General features: G+C 37.8%; 1 protein-coding gene across 6 annotated transcripts in view; it reads left to right on the forward strand.

Moving 5' to 3' along the window:
* Positions 1-22,879, forward strand: part of ARHGEF7 (Rho guanine nucleotide exchange factor 7) — a 112,302-nt gene that overhangs the window by 55,547 nt on the left and 33,876 nt on the right. For 5 of the 6 annotated variants that reach the window (XM_021415447.1, XM_021415416.1, XM_021415432.1 and 2 more), the window contains 4 exons: positions 136-224; positions 6,616-6,710; positions 7,014-7,109; positions 14,774-14,896. In XM_021415447.1, coding sequence (XP_021271122.1) covers positions 136-224; positions 6,616-6,710; positions 7,014-7,109; positions 14,774-14,896 — 403 coding nt within the window. Of the gene's footprint in view, positions 1-135; positions 225-4,199; positions 4,266-6,615; positions 6,711-7,013; positions 7,110-14,773; positions 14,897-22,879 lie in introns of those variants that run through there. The other variant, XM_021415449.1, reaches the window with a different exon arrangement.

Raw genomic sequence — 22,879 nt, forward strand, 5'->3', positions numbered from 1 at the left:
ATTCCAAGAATAAGCATGTAGGTTTCTTAATGAAGCATTATTTTTCCATCTTACTGTTTTAAAGCGGTTTGTTTGACCTCTAGTGTTAAGCTATGAAATTGCACCCCGCTGACGCAAAAATACCTTTTATTTCAGAAAAGCCGGTCTCCCCCAAATCAGGTACATTGAAGAGTCCACCGAAAGGCTTTGATACATCTGCAATCAACAAAAGCTATTACAATGTGGTGAGTGATCCTTTTTCCTCCTTGTGAACTTTTTATATACAGTAGAGCCTCATTTGACTAAATGTTCTTGTCGCTACAAAGACATTAACAGTCTCGTCAGAGCCCTAGTGCCAAAGCTGGATAGGAATTTTAGTGAGTTCTCACACAAACAAGTTCATTTTAGTTTAATGAAATATCATGCATATGGATTCTAAGCATGGTTCAAAATTATAGTCTGAAGTAAGTGAATAATATGCATTACTATAATGTATTATGCTCATTTTACTTGCTTGGCTAGTTGTTAATTTCATTTCTCTTACCTTAATATGCAGTCACTCTTCTCCAGACACCATAAATTAAGGAAATTCTGATGTATGAATATGATTAAGAATATTTTGTTCTTTTGTTGAACAAGGCATTGAACATCTGGAGTGATTTACCTTCTTTGTATTCATGCTTATAAATCGACTTAGTTATTAACTTCCAGAACTTCTCCCTTATAACCGACAAAATGGATTCCATGGCGGAATTCGCATAGCTAGAAAATGTGGATCACCTTTAATATGCACCCAGGGATTCTTTAATCTAGTATTCATACCTCTTTAGTAGATATGCATAAGAAACATGTGAAATTTAATCTTTAAACCTGTTGTAACCATTTTGCAAAACCTTTCCAAAGTATCTCCTGTTAGTAAACAAAGCAAAAACAGTATGATGCTTTTTGTTAACCACTGCTCCCTGGTGGTGTAAGAAGAAAGCACAAGCATTCTTTCCTATTTGAACCACAGTCTTTGGTCTTTGTTTCTCTTCGTCTCATTTGTCAGGTTTAGCAGGACCATAAACATCACTTGAAGCTTTCATCTTTCGTGGTTGTGGCACGGGTAACATGAGCCACCTGGAGAACAGAGCAGCTTTGCATATAGGCCCCTAGTTGAAAATATTGAAGCACCCTCCTGCTCTTCCCCACTCGTTTGCATGATGCCTCTGTCAACAGCCATAACTCCATGGTAAATGGTGGGCTCTGATGCTTTGGCTGTTGCATTCCACACCTGCTCGTCACGATGAAAAAGATCTGTGAAGGCACATTCCTTCGAAAAGCAGAAGTAATGCTCGTACTGTATTACATGCAGCAACAAAATGTCAGATTGCTTCCCTTTTTATTTTTTCACTGTATATATTTATAGTGCATTTCAGAGTGTTTTTTTTAAGTTGCTGTAGTGTGGTAGCTGTTTTTATTTAATTGCTGTTTTGGCATTAAAATCTACATTTTTTTCCCCGCACAAATGCAGCAAAGATGCAATTTAATTGTTTCAGTAGGTAGAAGGGTGCTCTTATTTAAATTTTATGTCATTACGAAATTTATGAAATTTTAGTCAAAATTGACGTTTTATTTTTTTTCATGCCTAAAGAGGGCTGCTAAATCTTGGACTTTCTCTGATAGGTCCATGTGTTAGATGAAGTAATAATAAATACACATAATATGATAATATGTCAGCTGTTGAGTTGAGGTTTAGTTAAAACTCGAGTTTGACTGTGTCCTAAACAAATCGAATCTTGTATTTGCCTATTTTACTTAATGATGTAGGCCAGTTTCAGGGGTAACAGTGTACTTTATTGAAAGTAAAAGAAAGTAAATGTTTGAAGTTGCCTAAAACCATAGCTAAGGAGCCTAAGTTACAAAAGGCCATACAGTTTTGAAGTAGTGTCTTTGTTTTCTTTTTGTATTTGTTTCCTGGATAACATACTGCCATTATCACAGACATTTGAGTTACTGTCCTCTTTAGGAAACAGCTAGCCGTAGCTGCATTTTAAAGTTGTCTGTATTCCTGTTGTAAATGATAAATAGTGATGCTGGTGACATCACACTCTTAGAATCAAGCTATTTTTCACCTTGCTCAGTTGCATCTACCTTTGTGCATTCATCTGATAAGTTTCCTACTGTTTTGACTGCTAGGTATTTATTAGCTAGTGAGGATACATCACTTCCTGAGGGTGAAAAGTGACTTATCCATAATAATATAGATGGTAAATTAAAGCATTGGCCCTTGAGTGTTGCTCTTAAGTCTGTCTGCAGTGAATTAGTTAATTGTTTTCTTTTCACCTTTTTCTGCAGTGTAGCAAATACCTCCAATTTTCAATCTCATCTTATTATTTTTGTTTAAAGAATGACAGGCTGTGCTATAGCATGTACTTTGTTTCCAAGAGGTAAAGCTTTATCGCTCTTCTTAAAACTAAAATTAGGATAGCTGGTACCTGCATTTTCTTGAAAAATTCTAGGTTATATTGCCATAGTAAGCACTAAAATAATTATTTTAAATAATTAATATGTAGCGATTTATAGGCGGATTAATATTCAAACAGTTTAAACTGTGAATTGAGTTTTTGTTCTGTTTGCTGCGTAAGCTGCAGCTCCTGCTTTTTATAACCGGTCATTGTTACAGATGCTGTTCTTCCCTGTGCTAGACACTTCATCATCAATCCACTTGACAGCCATACTAAGGGTCAAAAAAGAGTAGCTCCTAATAAACTGTAGATGAAAGGACATAGCCTGAGTTAGAGCAAGCGTTGAAAACTGTGTTGCTGTCACTTGTCCCAGAATGTGCTTCATTGTCTTGTGTGCTGGGATTCCTTGCAACTTCTGAGTTGTGACTGTATTCCTCCATACATACTGAGACCCTGTAAACCTCATGATTATTTGTTACTGTCTTTCCTAGGGAAGGATTTGTGGTGCAGGTAGCACCTGTGAGTGTGTTGGTCAGCCTGAGGAAAGGAATCAAAGGACAGTTGAGAGGAAACTCAGGAAGTGGTAGGAGAGGTTCTGCTTATCTCCCCTTCTGGGAAAACAACTGCATAGGCTTATGAAGGTGCTTCAAATGAAGATGAGACTGCTTTCACTGCTTTCTTCTGTTCTTCACCTCTGTGTAAACATGCTTATGGATTCACAGAGCTCCAGCTGAAGTTCATAACACAGATCATATTGATCTCTGTGTTTTATTACATGCACCTTGCACTTTGGTGTTGCTTAGGAGTATGGGACACATTTGGTTTATTCTTACACTTTGCCTAGCTGGAGACTGTGGGATAGCAGAGTGCTGCAGCATCTTCTCTGTGAAATGGTACAAGTCTAAACAGGATCTAATATGAACCAGACTTCTTGAAAGTGCTTTGCACTTGACCATATAGAAGTAATTCAGTAGCCTGTCGCTGAAGAAGTGGTTATATTATTGCATTTTATTCTCTGATGACAGAGTGAGTTATATTTTACTTGTAAATTCCACGATAATTTAAAACTTGGTATCCCAAATAAGATTATGTCAGATTAGAAGGTAACTATATGGAGTCTAAACAGCTTTTCTAAGAACTGGTATAGAGAAAGCTGTCCATTTCTGTAGTATGAGTGTTTTGGTAAGTGATTGAAAAAGACTGGCCTTTTGAGACCCTGTTTTTCAAGTTGGAGCAAGTGTTTGTATTTATCAAAGTTCATGAATATTTGTGAGGACCCTGGAGATAATGGGATACTTTTATGATGCTTTACACTGCTTCTCTTGAGACCACTTTTAGGGAGTATAGTCTGGGTTTCTTGATCCAGGAACATTAGACATCGACCGCTTTTGCTGAACATGTGATACTCCAATTGAGTGCTTTACTGCTTGCATAAAATGAGAATGTGCTGCAGGATCGTGCCCAAGTGTAGCTATGAAATCTGCCTTTTTTTCCCCTCTGTTGGAAGGTGATCAGCTTTGTGTAGGTCATTTAAATCCATTTTTGGGTGGTATCTTTCCCCTTAGGGAGATGACTGGGGTTTTGTGTGACAGAATTGTTAACCAAGCTTGAATTTTCCATGCCTTGCGATTGAGAGAGCTTGTGCTCTGTGAGCTCAGTTTTCTGTGCCTGCCATTCATCAGTGTTACGGATTGTAAAAGCTGCCACTTCAATGCTGCTCTTTTGGTACCCAGACTTATCTGTGCAAATGTTGTGGTGGAGCTGTGGAAACAAGGTCTTCGAGGTCTCATGGGGTCTTGCAGCAGCCAGAACACGCAGAAAACAGGAAAGGGAAGAAAGGTGATTATCACAGCTTACGGGCAAGATGTGGATATGAGGAATATAAGGGTGCTCTGGTGCCAGAATACTGAATTACAATATGAAGCACTTAGTGCTTCAAAGCATAGCCAAGGATTTTTTCCTTATTGCTTCGTCGTGAGGTTGGTAAGTCAAGCTGGAAGGATGCAGAAGTTCACAGAACAAATGTTTTAGAGTGATGTGAGCAAGATTATTCTCTTTAAAAAGGTATTCAATTAGAAGAATGTTGTATGGAATGGGAAAAAGGGAAATAGATTGAATGTATTTTAAGAGGTGTTTAAAGCTGTGTTTATGTCTAAACTATAGTGCAGGATAACGTAAGGCAGTATGAGAGTATCTGCTTGAAAATCTGTGCAAAGTATTGTTTTATTTAGTTGCATTTATTTTTCTCTTTTTTTCCCAAGTAAATTGTCTGGCTGGTGGTTTCACTACTTAAGTTTTCTCATTGCTTTTTTTTTTTCCACCATCCCTTAAATCTTTTTCCTCCAACTACTTCTACATATTCCAAAGAAAACCCTTGAATAAAAATACAAATGAGCACAGGAGAATAATTTAGCTGTTAGACGTGAAACTAATTGTATTTCAACCTTCTCAGAAGGGTGATTATAGAAAAGGATGGAAAATACTCTGAGAAAATGGAGCACAGTCCTTCAATATCTCTAGCAGACTTGTTGGTCTTTTTGTCTTTTCGTGTGTTCTGATAATGTTCAGTACTTCGTCAGGATGCTGTGTTTTTGCCCTTGGCTTTGTCTCCTTTTCCCAACTAATGACTTCAGCTGGAAGATTTTTGTTGGAAAAGCCATATTTGAAAAGATTGATCTTCCATTTGGTTTTGAACCGTATGGATCACAAGCACTTCTATGCGCTCATGTTAACAACTGATTACTTTTGTATTATATATGTGTTAGAAAGCAGAATTTATTTTATGATCAATGGAAATGTATTTTTCTCTTGTTTTTGTTTTACCATTTAGACCAGAGAAGACTAAAAAGGTTTTTAGGTTTTTTAAAATAAATTTTGCTCCCGTGTTGTACTTCATGCTGTGGATTCCTATTTAATAGCTACAGCTTTCCTTGTGACATTCTTCTGTCATCATGTTTAGCAGAGAATGGAGACGTTTTAATCTTCAGTTCAGGATTCAGATTTCCAACAAAAGAATGAACTCAAAAGTGGTCTCTCTCTTTCTCCAAATGAATAGAACCATTCAAGGAATAAGCAGAATCAATGACACCAATGAAAAGAACAGTGAATTCTTCATTGACATACTGAACTATTTAAAGTTATTTCATCAGGTTTGCATTTAGGAATGAATGGCTTTTTTATTTCCTAAGAAAGAGTATTGACCACAACGCTGAATAATGCGCTCAATTACAGTCGTTACTATAAATGCTGAAATGAGATATTACTGTAGGCCCGGCAAATAATGGCATGTAACAAGAAGGGGAGGTTTGTGGTGTGCCTTATGAGCAATAATTTGCAAGAAGTTTTCAAAGCTTACTGTGTTTTATGAATGGCATTTAATTCTGGTGAATCTCTTGCTAGAGCACTAACTTTTTGAAGGCAAAAAATAATTTGTCTGCTAGAAGCATTGTACAATTTGATGTGGTTATCTTAAAGCAGGCTACTTAGAGATGACCCATTAAAATGCTTTCTTGTACATAATTGGGAGTATTCCAGTTGTTTGATTTATATTCATCCAAAAAGCAAGTGTAGACTGTATATTATATATGTTTTTAAATTTCCTTGTGGTGGTGTATTTTACTGCACTCTGGCTGGAAGGTTGGGCACCCTCATGTAAAAAGATTATTGCAATAATACTGATCGTATTGCTAAGTAAAGTCGTCAGTTATTGGATATTTATAAATCTGACCTTTTAGCTAGAACAGTGCATCTGAATAAGTGAACACTTTGCTAGTAAGATAAGTTGTGTTGTAACTCAGACTGAGAAATCAGCTGCCATTGTTTCTCTTAAAACTTCAGTTGTGCCTTACCATTCTCTGATCTTTGACCATTTTGAAGTGCACAGGAGGAATAATTACTCCTGGCTCTGGAAGGACGCTCTCTCTTTACAGTAAAAGTTAGTTAATGTAATGTAATTACTGTTAGCACTTCTGGTATATGGCTGAAGGGTAGCTTGTGTGTTTGTGTGTGTTTTTTCTCTGTGAGTTCTGTGAGTGTATAGTATTTAATGCTTTTCTACTGATGCTAAACTTAATATAGGAACATTCTTTTAAATTTTCCCAGTGCTAAATAAATTTTAATATGTTTTAAGACTGGTATTAGTTTGAATGTTTTTTGAAAACTACCCATTAGCCATTGTCATTTATTGTAGGTGCTACAAAATATATTAGAAACAGAAAATGAATATTCTAAGGAGCTACAGACAATGCTTTCAAACTACCTGCGACCATTACAAGCCAGTGAAAAGTATGTGAGTTTGTTTTAGCTTTTAAAATAATGCTGCAGATCACTTGGGTACTGGGGAGGGTTTATGTCATCAAAACTTCAATTCCAGTGTTAATGCGCATTTTCTTGTGTGGACTGAGATCCTTGAGGCAGGGGTTTCTACCTCAAGTTCCTGTCATTCTTCTTGCTTGCTGACTTGGACAGATTGATTCTGGCTCTTGATCAAAGAACCAGTAAGCTTTCTTTTTAATGTTGCAGGTTTTATTAAAGAACAGATAATCAATAACTACAGCCATAAACACATTTTATTTACCTTGGCTACAGGTTAAACTCGACAAACACTTCATACTTAATGGGAAATCTGGAAGAAATAAGTTCTTTCCAGCAGATGCTTGTACAGTCTTTAGAAGAATGCACCAAGTAAGTACTTTGCATACCAGGGGGTGTGGAATTCTGACAAGCAAATATTTTATTATTATTTAACTTGTTGTGTAAATCAATGTTTGAGATGAATTTTTATACCTCTCATTGTAATGATAGTTGCCACAGGAAAAAAAGTAGTAGATGTTTGGATAATCATTCCTTGCTTGCTTGTATGGATAAATATTGGCCTTGGGATGCAAATGCGGAGGTGGGAATTTTGAAATAGTTTGGAAACAATTTATAAATTTCCATAATACAATTACATACTAGTGGGGAGGTGGTAAAAAGTGGTGTATTTCGTCTTGTGGAGGCAGGACTTTTTAGATCTTTTCTTAAGCTACCTTCACTCTCTTACGCTATTACGCTGTGATGGATCAGTGGAGGTGAGGGAGAAGCGAGTTGGATGAAGGACTCTGAAAAGAATTTTGGTCAATATTTTTCTGTCCCAGTCAGTGGTAGTCATCAATGCGTGCTGGGAGATGCATATAGAGTAGACAAAGAAAAATGTGGAAAAAAAATAATCAGTCTTAATGCTTGTACTGTGTTATCTAAGAATCATGAAGCAGAAAGGAAAAGCAGCATGAAGAATGGAAACATCTCTTTTCCTTCTATAGGATCGGTGAGTTAGGTGAGTTGTAGCAGGATATTTTTCAGCTTGTGCTTCTGTACTGAAGGTATAAGAAAGAAGATGAACATCACATTTGTATTTTCCCAACAGTTTTCTGCTGTTGAAACTCCACAGTAGTTTCTGTTCTTAACCTTGCTTGAGTCCTTTTCCTTGCTTGTGTTCTGGTTTTGTCTGACCACGTGGTGAGCTACTGTAACTGCTAATCCAGATTGGCTAGTTTTCTGCCAAATTAGTCATTTAAATTGCTACTGAAGGCTGAGACAAGTTTTAGTCTGTGCCGGGGAAATACTGGAAGCGCTTGGCTGCGAGTAGGAGTGAATGTTTTGGATGGAGGAGAAAATACCTATTTTGGCAGCTGTGATTGTTCTCTGTGTATTTTGTTTTGACTTTCCTCCTCTGTTCATCTGAGTTGATGTCTGTTAAGAGGAAGCTTTGACAAAGTGTAAGCTGTGTCTCCTCTAGACATTAATTTCTGTCTGGGCATGTTGCTGACTTTGGATCTCGTGTCCTCCTACCATCTGGCATCTCTTCCTCTCTTCTTTCTCTATGCAGCTTATACTGGTGAGAATGGAAAGGAGCTAATGCTTTAGCGGTGGAAGGGAGGCATTCTCAAAATGATCTTTCTTCCATGCTGTGTTTGAGTAAGAAGGGTATTCTTTTTTGGCAAGTTCAACTCAAACACTTAGCTGACCAAGTCTCAAAACCCCGAGGATGACCGTATGTCCCCGTGCCTAGATGTTTTGTCGTTTTCACTTCATCATTTCACTTTCTATTTTTGAATTCTTTTTTTTACCATTATTTAGCTTCTGTAAATCACAAGTTAAGAAACTGAACAGACTGTCATCTTCCAAAACTTTTGATTAAACTGCTTTTAAGAAAAATAGTGCCTTTAAACAAATATTAATGCAAGCTTCATTTTAACTTGATATGTAGATCAATGCGATACCATACTTTATCTTTGAGCTAAGAGCAATGTTTTAGAGTTCTTTCCGTGATTTAAATCATATTAGCACACTCTTTCGTGATGTCCTTTGTTTTTCTTCTGGGTAAGTGAAATATTGCTATGTAATAAATTAAGAAACATAATGGATCATAGTAGGTGGGCAGAGGAAGTGATGCTTTGGGATTACTGGAGGGTTACTACAAATGTTTTTAATTATTTTCTTTTTATAAGTATGCTGGTCATGCCAAGTTATATTTTCAGTTCAATTTTCATCATAGCATATCAACTTGAGCATCCAGCTTCCTCCTGTTTTGAATCTAATCCATCATAATTCCCATAATGTAGAAGAATGCTTGCCCTGCTGCCCTGTTTTTTTGTCATTTTGCCATGTTTTTTTTTGGCTGGTAAACCTGTTCTCTAAACTCCCAGGCTGAAAATAGATTTATCATTTTATTTTATTTTTGGCAGAGAGCTTACAGTGCCATCATTCAGGCACTTCAAGTTGCAGCATCCGGTGTGTTGTTCCGTTTATTTTTTTTATCTTAAGCTTGTCAGAGTGACCAAACACAGATGTTCTGCCACTTGTAGTGCTGCCAGCCCACATAGCTCGACAAATTCCTGCTCTTGTGCTTGTGAGTTGAATGTTTGTTGAGTTCCGCGCTCTGCTTGCGTCACCTGTCATTTTAGTTCTCTTAATAAATCCTTGAACGTGGAACTTTCTGGTGCTTTTTCTCTTCTTGCCTGCACCGTAACTTCTTCTGATCTTCGTGTTATTAAACATTGGTTGCTTTCACAGCAGATAATGCTGTAGTGTTTTTTAGGGAGAGAGGTATTTGGATACAGTTTAATTTTGATTATGTGCTCCACTTCCCTCCTTCTGCCCTGGCTAATTTTCCAAACTTGAAAGCTCTGCTGGTGCACTGCTGAAGGTTTGTCCTCTTTGAACTTGTCCAGGTTGGCTTCACTGCAGTACAACTGCGGTGCTCCTGTGGACTGCTCCATCTGTTGCAGTCTTGGGAGTGTTTCTGTCTGGCTGCCTGCATGCTAGGGACCATGTAGCAGATGCTTGGGGGTTACCTCTGCCTTTGCATTTTCTTTTTGTCGTTCAGCAAACAGAAACTGCATATGAAATGGGTCTAACTAGCACTGAATGAGAATCTTCTGACTGATCACTTCAAAAGCGTGTTTTTTAAAGTGCTCTTAGTTTTGATGGATGTCGAAGCGCAGTAATGGCCAAGGCAGAGAGGTGCTGCTGGAGTCATCAGCTTACGGAAGAGGATTTCTGGTGGCAAATCAGAGTAAGAGTGCCCCAGTCTCTTAAAGGAGTGGTCCAGTGCTCTAAAGCTCTTTTCAGATCTGTGATCCAGTGCCAAATCTGAGGAGTGTCTCAGTGAATGCCTGTCTGTGTTTAGTCGTATCTGGGCTGATCCAAGTGATCTCTACTGTTGAAGTGCTGCTCTTCAGATGTTTCTGGAGCAGGTGGTTGATCAGATATCTCCTGCTCAAAACAAATTGTCCATTCACCTGGGAGTACAAGCTGTCAGTTTGTGGCTGCAGGTCTCAGGGCAGGTGGTCTGGTGATGCCAAGATGTGCCAGAATGCCTACATATTATCTTCTCTGCAGCAAACTGAAGGCCCAGCTGCCTTTTCGGTAGCAACATACTTATCTTCCTGCACCATCATACCCATAGCTGAGTTTTGGCTTCTGTTTCCCTCATGTCCTCATTCTTGCTCATCACTGCTACATTTTTCATCTTGGTCTGTGTGAACTTAATATTAAAAACAGGGGATAGGGTGGAGCTGGAAGGTCTAGGTGTGAGCAAGAGAATGCTTATCGGTTAACCAAGGCCAACAGAGTTAGACTTTCAGAGTTTTTTCTGAGTGTCTGTCTGTCACGTCTGTTAAAGGCTCATTCTGGTACCTCGTTTTGCTTTTGGTTACTGTGACTATTAATTAGGCTATCCATGTTAAGTGAATTTGAACACGCTGACTTCAGCTTGCACAAAGCAAACATGCAGCTTCACTGATATTTGAGAGACAAGGCAAATATGAAAGGTACAACTGTGAAGAGAACATTAAAAATTAGATTGATAGATTGCAAGTTGAATGGTGCCTCAATTTGTGAAAATAATAACTTGGAAAGCTGTGAAACTTCTTCGTTATTTCAGCAACCCTGTTCATGTCACCTTCCCAGGCTTTGCCGTTCAGTTTCATGTTCCTTTTACAAACTGCACCTTTGAAGTCATTGGCCACCTTGGTCACTTAATCATCTTTGCAGACCTTCACTTGTTTTCAGTCTTTTTGCAATTGTAATGAAGTTACTGTTGATACTCAAGGCCTTTCCCAGACGTGGGAAGAGGAGATGGAGAGGAATAGAAAATGCTGCTCTGATAACCTAGAATTACAGAATTGTAGGGATTGGAAGGGATCTCAGGAGATCATCTAGTCCAACCCCCTCCTAAAACAGGCTCCCTAAGTTCCCTAATGAGTAGTCTCCAGTTTGTGACAGGCTCTGTAAATGTACATACAGGGATACAGATGGCAGTGCATGACAATCTTCTCGTAATCACACAACAAAGTGAGATGTAGGGATGTAATCTCATCGTACCAAAAAGAAAGCTTACAGACAGCATGCAATGCTGATTATGTTATCTACATTTCTTTAAATTTGCCTTTGTTAACCTGTGTTCTAATTTGTCTGGATTCATCAGTTTCCAATAACCTTTACTGTGATATTGTAAAGGTCAGCCATGCAAAAACTAAGGTAAATTTCAGAATACACAGGATACAATTCTGTAATGTCACTATTTCTGTGTTGGCTGCCAGTCAAGCTTTAGTCCAGTTATGATCACTGGTCTCGAAAACTAATTGTGACTGAGCAACAAAGTTGTCTTCTCTCTTACCACTCTCAAATTATTTTGTGATAGGAACCCACTTTAAATCTGGGGAAGTGGAGCTGGTAGCTATCAGATATAACAAAAAAAGGCTGATTACTCAGTAATTTAGATGCTGTTGTACGACGATTGTGCCTGTACAGGCTTTGTTAATGTTCTCTAATTCTGTAAATGAAATAAAATGTGTCTTTGGCTTTCTTATAACTGAAGCTTTCTTCATTCTTTAAATATATCTGCATGTATACGTGTGTATCTGTATTATATATATTTTTATACTTATGATTCCTTTTTAATTGAGGTATTAAATGAGAGAATATTTGGATGCCAGCATCAGAATAAATTATAAAACTGTGGTCTTTATTGAATTGGAACACAATAATTACCAGAAAGTTTGTATGATGCGGTGACAGGCATTAAATTGTTGTTTTTCAGGCAATTAAAGGAAATGCAGATAACTTAATTATTCTGGTAAAAATAGTAGAACACTCTCAAGTAATGTATGTAGTTGAAAAGTTGAATGGAATGAGGTGCCACCCCCTCATGAAGTCTGTTAATTATCTTAATTCAGCATGGAGTATGTAGTGTAAAGTTACAATCCAAATGCAACATGTGAGAGAGAATAATGTCGATCTTTCATTCTGCTAAAAGAACAGCAGGCTGAGGAGACACAGATGTCCTGCATGATGTGAGGAGCCATAATTCACTTCCCCCCTCCCCCCAGCAATACATTATGAAGAGACAATTTTTACCATTTTTAGCAGTTATTCATTGGGCCTCTTACTATTTAACGCTGAGCTGTATTCCCTGGGTATGTTCGCAGAGTCTGAGATTCTCGCTGCATCTATTGCTTGAAGAATGTATTGTTAGCTCATGCTTAGACTTATTAAAGGGGACTGCCTGCTAGAAGGGAAATCCTGCTAGGATGGCTATGTGAATAACATTGCTCAGTCTGCTGAGGAATGCCCCCGGTTTCCCCTAAATGCCTGCAGAAGCTGCTTACCTGTTAATGTAAAATTTCAAATTTTGTTTCAAGAGAAATAGCTACAGACAATAAAATATGGGCCCTAGGTTTTGATGTAAGGAGCACTGACAGTGTGATCAGAACGCAGCTAGTATGGTGCGCTAACAGGGAATTCAGTTGTCATTTTCCAGATGTCTTCAGTGAATGGTGTTGTTGCATAAGGTTTCCCTTACCTCACATTTTGAACATCTCCACAGTTGATTTTGATTTTTGCAGTGACTAGGCCTTCCCTTGTCATGCAGAGGAGCTGAACAGCGTCTTTCTTCAGAAGGAATACACTATATATTGATATTTAGAACTTTCTGAACATGTTCAGGACATGTTTTTGATTTTGAAAAAAAAATATATATTCTACCTGAGAGAATTGTCTAAACTAATGTCAGCGTGAAACCACCCACTGTACTAACAGCAGTTTGTTGGGTATTTGCGGAGGACTAAACTAGCTTCAAGCAGTGTGAAATATTGGATTTAAGAGTAGTTAGATGGATAACAACAGCAACAAAAATTCCTGTTTTCTTCAGCCTGTTTGCAGGATGAGTCAAGGGCTTGGCATCTTAATGTTAAGAAATGCAATCTTTATGCAAGAAAGGGAAACGTATGAAGGAAATTAAAACACTATTTTAGACAAAGTGTCTCAGACAAACGTGTAATCTAGGATTGCTGAAATCTTTTGCTCTGTCTTCTGGGTAAATTCAGTGTGGGTTATACAATCGGCTATTGGTCGTATACCCTGCTCTTGAAGATGCTTAGTCTTTCAAGTGGAGGTTTCTGTGATTAAAAAAAAATAATAATCTCATCCATTCAAGCATCCTTACTACGTGCTTGTTGTCCACTTGATTCTTCCAGACATAAGTGATCTAGTATGGATGTTTCAATGAGCAGTTCTGAGGATGATGGTGTAGTACCAGTAAGGAAGCAAGACTAGACGGGCTTAATACATCTTTCCATTGGTGTGTGTTCAACTTGAAGATTTCTGTAGATTATTTAAAAGTATGGGAGTGTTTTTCCCTGTGAAAGAAGTGTGCGGCGTAAGGTGATACTAAATAAAAGCAACTCTCACAATCTTGTTTTTGCTGTTTATACAGATGCAGAATCAGAGTTCAGGCTTCCTGCAGATTGTTTAGGTTCGAAGCAGTTGTGATACAGCCATCTTTGGATATTTATACTCTAGATGTTTTCTTATTGCAATTTGAAATGACAGTTTCTGCTACAGCCTTTTGAAAAACAGACTGCATATTCATGTTCCTTTTTCCTATCCTTACCTTCTCATCAGTTGCATGGAAAAAATGGATGCTTATCTTTCTGAAAAACATGATCAAAACTGATTAAGTTCACCAAGACTGTGAAAATAACCTTTTATTCTAAATACTGTTTCACTTATTTTTTTTTTTTTCCTCTAAAGTAACTAAGGCTGCTGTTAGTTATATTTATTCAATAAAATGAATTCTTCTGCACAAAAAGACTAAGAGAAAATTTACTGCTTAGCAGATGTGGCTCATTCTAGCATGGAAGACAAAGTATGAGTTGCAGGAAGTATTTCTATATTGGCAGTAAAGCAGCATTTTTGTCCATGTTGCAAATGAACCGTAAAGGTGTTTTATGGTGCTTAGAAAGCAAGATGAGGGATGATTGTATGAAAACTACCTGTAGTTGCACCGTAGCTGGCTGTTTGTGCTATCGGAGCTTAATATGGTACCTTCATGAGGATTTTAAGCATGTCATATTTGTTGTTGGAGGGTAGAGAGAGAAACCTATTGCTTACTCAATCCAGTTTTGCCTAAATGCTGAAATAGTCATTTCAAGACTTGGCATGGTGTGTATATGGATAATAACAAAAGATACATTGGGTAAAAATCAAGCCCCTAAAAAATATGCCGATTAAGTCTTGAAAAAGGCCAGCCAAGTGAATGTCTTACAAATATGTTGTATTATGTCTATGCTTTGAGGGTGTAACGAGGCCTGGCAGATGCAGGATTGAAGATATAAAGAAGATGCTGTTGTTTGCTGGTCAATGCCCAGGGAAACCTATCTGTTCATTTAAAGTAATGGTAGAAAGAGGTTAACATCATATGAACCGGGTGGACTTTATTCACAAGAATATACTGTTTAGCCTGGGTTTAACTTTTTTCTTTGGTTCATATTACTATAACTTCATCTTTATTGCTCCTTTTTTAGGTTGCCTGAAGCTCAGCAGAGGGTTGGAGGATGTTTTTTAAATTTGATGTCACAAATGAAAAGCTTATACCTTGCATACTGTGCCAATCATCCATCAGCAGTAAATGTTCTCACAGAACACAGGTACGATTCCCTTGTGGTCTTCAAAGAATTATACAAGAAAAATGCATAAAATGTACTTCTGTTGTAAAGCCTTGTCTTTTATTGACATGTATTTGGTATAGTAGAACTTGTTTGGGGAGAAGAAATAAGCCCACAGCACAAAGCTGGTTTGTGTCCTCTTGGCCTGCCTGTCATTTTCGGCAGCTTCTTATCAACTGAGAAAACTTTACCATTTACAAAACACATGCTGAACTCTGGATATGTGAAACAAACTGTATTCATTGTCATCTTCTTTTTAGGAATGTAAAGATTTAAAGAAACAAGTATTCTGAAGAAGGAGAAATTGTTGTTTTCTTGTAGGCTTTTAATGCAGTTGGCTAATTGTAACTTGGCTTAGTCTGTGCATTTGTTAGCATGTACTTAACTTTGTAATGATATACCCTTAGGTTACTTTTGAATAATATGAGGACTGTGAGCTTTTTGGGTTCACATAATTTGTATTTCTTATGTGTAAGATGTGGGATGCTGAGTTAACAATGTAGAAGTTGCACAGCTTTGGAACTGACCTTGAATTTGCATAGAAAATAGCCAACATCACATTGAGGATGGAGTGTTGAGGCCGGAATTTGATTTTAAGTCTGCTTTCACAAAATTTCCATGTATATTCTTCTGATGAGCACATGCTGCAACAGCTGTTAACTTGATACTGTTTGTTTGCTCGTGATGCAGTAGGGAACTGTGACCTTCAAAAGAAGGTCAGACACAGTACACATACTGACAGGTTATCTGTTCTTTTTGCTTTTTACTCTTTTTTTGTCTTGATGTGGTGGAGCAAAGTAAAAATATTTTAATATTCTTAACTCTGCGTAAACAAGGAGTAGCATAATGGACTTGTTTTCTATGATGCAAGTTCTTCCAAGAACTCACATTTTATTTTAACAGCATAGTTTGTGTCATATTTGTGACACCTATAATAGTACTAGTCAAAAAGCTCCCAGCTACCGAAGGCTGTGACCTGTCACTGATGTTAGTAAAGCTTTTGTTCTACCTCGCTTTGAAAAATGGAGCTGCAAGTTCACATTGCAATCCAGGCTGTTTTTAGGCTGTTTAGGTGTTTTTTTTCCAGTCACGAGTGAAAATTAAGACAATTAAAAACATAATAATGAAATTCTAGAGTATTTGCTTTCAAATGGCTTGTTTCCAGTACCATTATCAGTAAATGCTAAAGTGTTTAGGTGATTCAAGCTTGTTCTTTTAAAATAATCTTAAATTTAATGTTTGTTGTTTGTGCCTTTGTGCTCTTTTCATACAGAGATCTGTAGGTGGGAGGTGGTAAGTGATTGTGAAGTGAGCACGTACGTTTAAGATGTTGAGATATTTGTAAAGGATTATTTTAATTTTCAGAAATCTGTTTCCTTTGTTTTCCAAAAACTGTATTTGAGGAACAGTGATAAAAACGTGAGGGAGGTAGGTGAATTGTTTCCCAAATTGGGAAGAGAAGCATTTAGTCTCCTCTTTGTTGCTTTGGGCATGTATTGTCCTAAGCAAAAAATAGCTTCTGATTCTGTAAAGTCAGCTTCATGTCAAGCCCTGATGGAGTCGGTACTATGGGGTAATTAAATAAATCAGATGTGGGAATGGGTTCACAGCAATTGCATTGTTCATAGGAGATAGCTCAAGGGGGAAGGAGTTTTGATAAAAGGCTTTGTTTAACACTACTGCATAACAAGGTATGAGTCAAAAGAAGTGAATCCTGTTTTTTTTAATTATCTCAATTTTATTATTCTAAACCTTTCAGTTTTGTTGAATGCCAATGCTGTATGTAGCAAGTAGCTCAATGAAAGTTTCTGTTTGAGGCAGCTGCCTTGAAGAAATTAGAAAATGGTTTTTAACAGTTCTGCACTTCTTCCTTCTCACAATACGAGAAACCTTTTAATTACATAATTGTAAATGTAGAGTCAAGGAAGACACTTTTGCCTGGAATAAACTGATTGAAGGCACGGAGAAAAAGAAAGCGTTGAGTGCTGTCTCCTTGTTTAACTAGTTGAAATGACTGTATTATATAAGAACATCCGTCATAAACTTTAATATAAAAATTACTGTGAGATTTGAGACTTGTTCTGAATGTAATAGTAATGATACAGATACATTGCATTTAATATTTGATTAATATTGAAATGAGATCTTTCAGAGATCTCACAGACAGGTTTGGACTTTCAAGAAATGGTGATGATTTGTTTGCTCTTCCTATGGTACAATTAAGTGTTTCAATACTAATAAAAATATAGCAGAGAAATGTTTGAATTCTTGGATTTTAGTATCATATTTCCAACAGCTGTGCTTTTCAGTAGCATTTTAGAGTGAGGAAAAAGGAACAGTCTACAGCAGTTTGATTTAGAACATAAATTCTTATTGTCTGCATCAGATTTTTTTTCTTGCCATGAACGCTGTTCGCTTCGTAAATGGACCACGTGCCTTAACTCTGCTTCTGAAACACGTTGTACAGAAAAACTAGTAGGTAATTTTAAGTCAGATTCTTAAATCATAAAGTTTGTAACTTCTGCAGTTGATTAAATTCATTTGATTTATTAAACTCACAAAAATAAACCCAACTGTTTATAAACCCCCGCACTGTTCCATGTAGATGCCAGCCTGATTTTTTTCTATTTCTTTTGTCTTTGCTTCTTGATCATATCTAAAAGCAAGCATGAGTAGTCTTATTCCTTCGTAGGAAATAAGGTATTTGTGCATGTATACGTGTGTGTACGTATGTGTTCATACCTATGTGTGTAAGATTACAGAAAGGGATTAATCACTGTATTACTGTGTAAAAGCTTTTTCATCTTCAGACTTTCAAAGCCGCAAACATCATTCATTTCCTTCAGTTAATTATTAATAGTTAAACTACTAAAGTGAATATGAAAGAGACTTACATGTGCGTGAGTATGCAGACGTAGGAATGAAACCTAATACAGCCCATACAGGTGTTCAAATTCCAGAACTAAATGTTTCTGAAGTTATTTGCCCCTTAAACAACAATAAAAACAACAATCTTCTGCTGTGTGATTTCTATTAGGGTTGGAGTGTTACGAGCAAATTCTTGTTTCTGGTTCCACTTGTGTTATCCAAGTGTCAAAATATTTCTTCCAAATTCATACAATCTTGAAATTTTGTAGGTGCCATTTGAGGGCTTGCTTCAGAGCCATTGTGTATTTTTTTTTCCCAGAATTAAAATTATTTCACTCTAAAAACTCAAGAATGATGAAGAACTGAGTAATTTTTCCTTAGATCTGTCACCAGATTTTGTAATTGTGCCTTAAGCCACAGGCTAGAGCTTAATAGATGGAGCTTGCCAGGCATAGCTGGGTGGTGACCCTTGCTGAGATGGGTGTTTTGTTTCCATCACTGCCTCATAGTGTGTTGCTCATGTTCCATTCTCCAGCAGTAGCTGTAGTGCCACTGTACACAACCTCTGTTTTCTTTACTGCATTCCTTAAGTCATACCTCTTTGGCAGCACTGCATGAGATTTCAGTTTCGCTATCCCTTAGTTCTTCTTGAAGGTCCCAGTTCAAGTCCAAGGGTATGTGATCAACTGTAATACTATGTTATTTTTGGAGAGAATTGGTCAAAACAGTACTGCCTCAAGGGCAGTGTTTAGTAAAGTAGCATTATTTGCCTTTTGTGCTTCTGATCAGAGAAATGCTTGCCTGCCAGTAAGAGAAGAAAGAGGATGAGCGACCTAAGACATGAAAGAATTTCCGCAAACCTATTAAAAAAAAACAACCACAACTGAAACAGCTGGATACAAAATACAGAAATGATTAATGGCCCAGGAGTGAGGAGTCCCAAGAACTTGAGCTGTTACCTACCCCTGAGGAAGATCAGAAGCCACGAAGTTCAGTGCAAAGGGAGAGTCCAGCAAGGAAAAAGAGGAGGCAGCAGCTAGGACTGGGAATGTACGTAGTCTGTATCCAGAATGACAAGGAAAAAGTTATTTAGGTATAGAACTATCTGGAAGGCGAATAACATAATGGGAGCATGGGGGAACTCTCAAAGCCTCACTGACTGGTTGGGCCTTATAACTCTTCTTAATGAAACTCTTCTTAATAAGTATGGAGAGAATATAACCAGTAGTAAGTATGTAATTACTGGGGTTTTTAAGCTTTTTGACTCTTAATAAAAACACGGCATTGTTTAAACAGTGTGGAAGAAAAAAGTTTCTAAAAGAAAAATATTTTGCTCAAAGAGAAGCTTCAAATCAGTAACGTCTGTTGCTTTTATTGCAAAATAAGTTCTGAGTCAGTTTTCAGCTGGAAGAATAGCTGGGAGCTATTTGCAAAACTTCACTTGTTCAAATGTTAATTTTGTTAGATCCTTCAGTTTCCTTAGATAATATGTCCCGCGTATATTCTGTGCTTGCATCACTGACCTAGCAGTCTGGAGAAAGTTTCTGAAGCTGAAACATCACAATTACTCCATGTAATTGGAGCATTGAATACAGACCAGCTTGAGTCAGAAAACTCTTTGTGCCTCCCCCATTTATGTGCATCCCTGAGCTTGCAAGTGTGCAGGCTGATGTCATACGCTGAGCAGCAGTCCTTGAGTGAGGAGCTCAGCTGAGAAGTTTAGCACTAGGAAACTGAAAGCAGCAGTTGAGGGGTTGCTAAGCCGAGCTGTGCCACAACGCTCTCAAAATGCGGTGCCTGTGTGCAGTCCTCAGACCTCTCAGCAGTGATAGCTCGTGCTCCATCTATTACAAACAGAGACCTCCTTCGGAAGTGTAAGTTGTGATTTTAAAACTACATTTTAGTTCTTGGATGTGTTTTTTTCCAGTTTAAATGGCTTTTTTTCTTTCTGTTACTGTAAGCACAAATGAACTTGTTTTGTTCCCTTCCCTCAGTCTGGTTTTCGGCTTTAAAGGCAGCTGTGCTAAGAAAGATTTGAATATGTTAATATGGCTTAAAGACACTTCTCATGGGGACTTCTAAAATCTTTTGCTTTGAGCTAACTTTAGTCTGGAGAGGAGGGAGAGCTCTTCAACTAGAGGTTTGAAGCACAGCGTTTTTTATTCTGTAAAGTGATGCAGGCTGTGAATTGAAATCTTGTCTGTTTCTTTCTGAAAAGTTACTTGCATAGGCAGTTTTGATTCAGTTGATGATTTAACAGTTAAAAAGCTTTTCTTGTTCAGCTAAATTGATTTTTATTTTTTATTCTCTATTAGAAAACAAACACCAACAGCAAAACAACACAAAACCCACAAAAATAACATGGCTTAGTTGTGGGCCAGAGCTTGGTTTAGTACATACTGACTAGGAAGGTGGTACTTGTAAGCATCAGCTGGAATTGTGACATGAAAGAGCCATTGTCTTCGTCAAAGCAGCTGTGCACTTAAGCTAACAACATGAATATTTTTAAGCTTCTATTAATTAAAGAAACAGTTGTGAACTGTTGTCATATTCAAACAGTGTTTTAACCCACCCATGTTTTATTGAAAGCAAACCTTTCCATTATGTTTCAGTGTTGCATTTGTCCTTTGTGAGTAAATGAAGGACGGTCGCTTTGAGCTAAAATAATTTCCTTTTTTGCCAATACTTTTTTTCCCCAACCTGTAGAGATAGGAGGTTGGTTTAGCTAGAGCTGGAGTGGTACCAGGGTCTGCACCAGCACACTGCTTAAACAAAGCTTTGGCTCCTGTTATTAAGTGTGTGTGTATGTTCATTTTAGACTTTGAACAAGTGAACATGTCGAAACTTGTCAGAGCGACCTATAGAAGTGAATGAAAGAAAACATTGTCCTCTTGGGAACGTCAAGCTGAAAACTGCGTAATTCAGTTTTAATTGCACCTTTTAACGCAGCTCTGTGTAAAAGGCTTCCTGGTGATGCAATTGTTAAGCGAGTTTTTCAGGACGCTGTGTACATTTGAAGTGAGCTGAGGTTTAAACTTGCTCTGTAGATTCTTGCACTGTGATTAAAAAACGAGCCAATAAACAATAGTGTCCTGTGCCATAGAGCAGTGGCTAGCGTGGCAACTGCTGTAAACTTGCTTGAGGGTAGAGTGTGTTCAGTTAAAGTCAGGGGTTGCAGGGTAGGCAGAGAAAATAGTATTAGTTTGTTTTTATTTTATTTTGGGTGTCAAAGTAGTCAACTCTCAGGCTGTGGTGAGCTTTTTTCCCCCATTTTCTGACATGTCTGTGTTACGGTACTGAGGTCAGGAAGAAAAGGCACAGTGACGAACAAAAGAAATATGAATGTGGGTGAAATGGAGTTGGGAGCCACCATATTCCTCCTACTGTAGAGGCATTAAATAATGAAATATTTATTTGTTTTTAAAAGCATTGTGTTATGGGCTTGCTCAGCAAATGTAATTATATAATGGATTTGTGTGCACGCAGCAGCACGGAGTAGCCAAAAACGATTAGGAGTAGGGATTTTTGAGTCTCAGCAATCTAAAGATGAAAGAATGATGGTATATTGAATGAGAGGAATCAGTGGTTGGCTTGTGCTATAAAATATACTGGTATTTTGGAGAGGAAAAATGTTGCATAGACATGTACATCTGTCTGAAGCGGGGAAGAGTAACAAGGGATGAGAATGGAAATAGTTTGTGAAGTTAGGCAGCAGGAGCTGCATCTGACTGAACCAAACAAAAAGCAAAGAATGAGTTTAAATGTTTATTTCCTGTTAGTTCCTGTAGCATCTATCTATTACCGGAGGGAAAACAAAATAATATTAGATAAGGGATATGGGGTGCTTACAGGGAGAATTAATTAAAAACCAAACAAGTCAGCCCAGTGGTATGCATGTGATTAATGCTATATGCAGAGTGAATAGAAATTTAAAACTCTGTATCTTGTGACAGAAGGGCTTTCACAGGTGAGCTTTGGTAAAGCTTTGTGTAGAATTTGGCTGTGGTTCTCTCATTTGTCCCCCCTGTGTCACCTTGCACATCCCTTTGTCTGAGGCAGAGGACTTGCGACCACATCACAGCCAGTCAGTATAATGTTACAGGGAATCAGCCTTAAATATTGGGTGAACAAGTAGCTGGCAACCCTGTAAATCAACATAAGTATGAATAGAAGTCCGTAAGTCACCTTGAGGGTGCCGCCTGAATCAGTCATTCAAATTGGGAAGCTGATAACATTTTTTTTATGCTGAGTAAGGGCTGTGATTGAAAAAGCTTTAGCCAAAGTAGATCTTGAGGAGCAAGATATTCACTTGGGCAGCTTTACTTCTTAAATCTCAATTTAAGCCAGAAAAGTATTCAAGTTTATTGTAGGAAGGTTTTTGGTGAGTTTTGTCTAAAACCTGATCATGTAGTGGGCTGATCTGGGAAGGCCTGGAGTTGTAAACGTGTTCTGCTTGCAAGTGATGGAGAAAGGAGGCCTACCTCCTGGGTTCTCTGATGTGCTGGTCCCTTCCCTATGCAACTTGACAGTACAAAGTAGGTGTTGGGAAACTCCCTTGTCTGCTTTCTTGACTCTTCTGATTTAGAACTGCAGAAACACACCTATATGCACTGAGAAGTGCCAGGGCCTAGTGTGCTCTGAAAGAGGTCATACGAGGTTGTGTCCTACCAGGTGGCAATACAGAAGCAGTATTGGTGTATTTAAACAAAGTGGTATAAATAAATAGCAATTAACTAAAGACAAATAAGAAAAGTACTTTCTGTTCTTTGAACCTGAAGAAACTAATAGCCAGAAGGAGAGAGATTGTGGGGATGATGTGTCTGCATGAGAATGAGAAAACCTCTGTTCTTGGTTTGCTCTCATTATCTACTGGGATAAATGACACTAATAAACGAAGTGTCAGTTCTTCTGAAATGGGAAGGGATGTATGGGGGATGGGGGTGTAGACAGGATCAATTTTGTCTTAGTCTGTGCTTCTGTATGGCACAGCTTGCTGTTATTTGAACCTATGTAATTTTATGTATTATAGCAGTGTCTTGTCAGTATTTTTTTAGGGAAGCTGAACAGATCAAGATTTGCTTTCATTTCAGTACCTCA

This window comes from Numida meleagris, chromosome 1, assembly GCF_002078875.1.
Source record: "Numida meleagris isolate 19003 breed g44 Domestic line chromosome 1, NumMel1.0, whole genome shotgun sequence".
In the NCBI taxonomy this organism is placed as follows: domain Eukaryota; kingdom Metazoa; phylum Chordata; class Aves; order Galliformes; family Numididae; genus Numida; species Numida meleagris.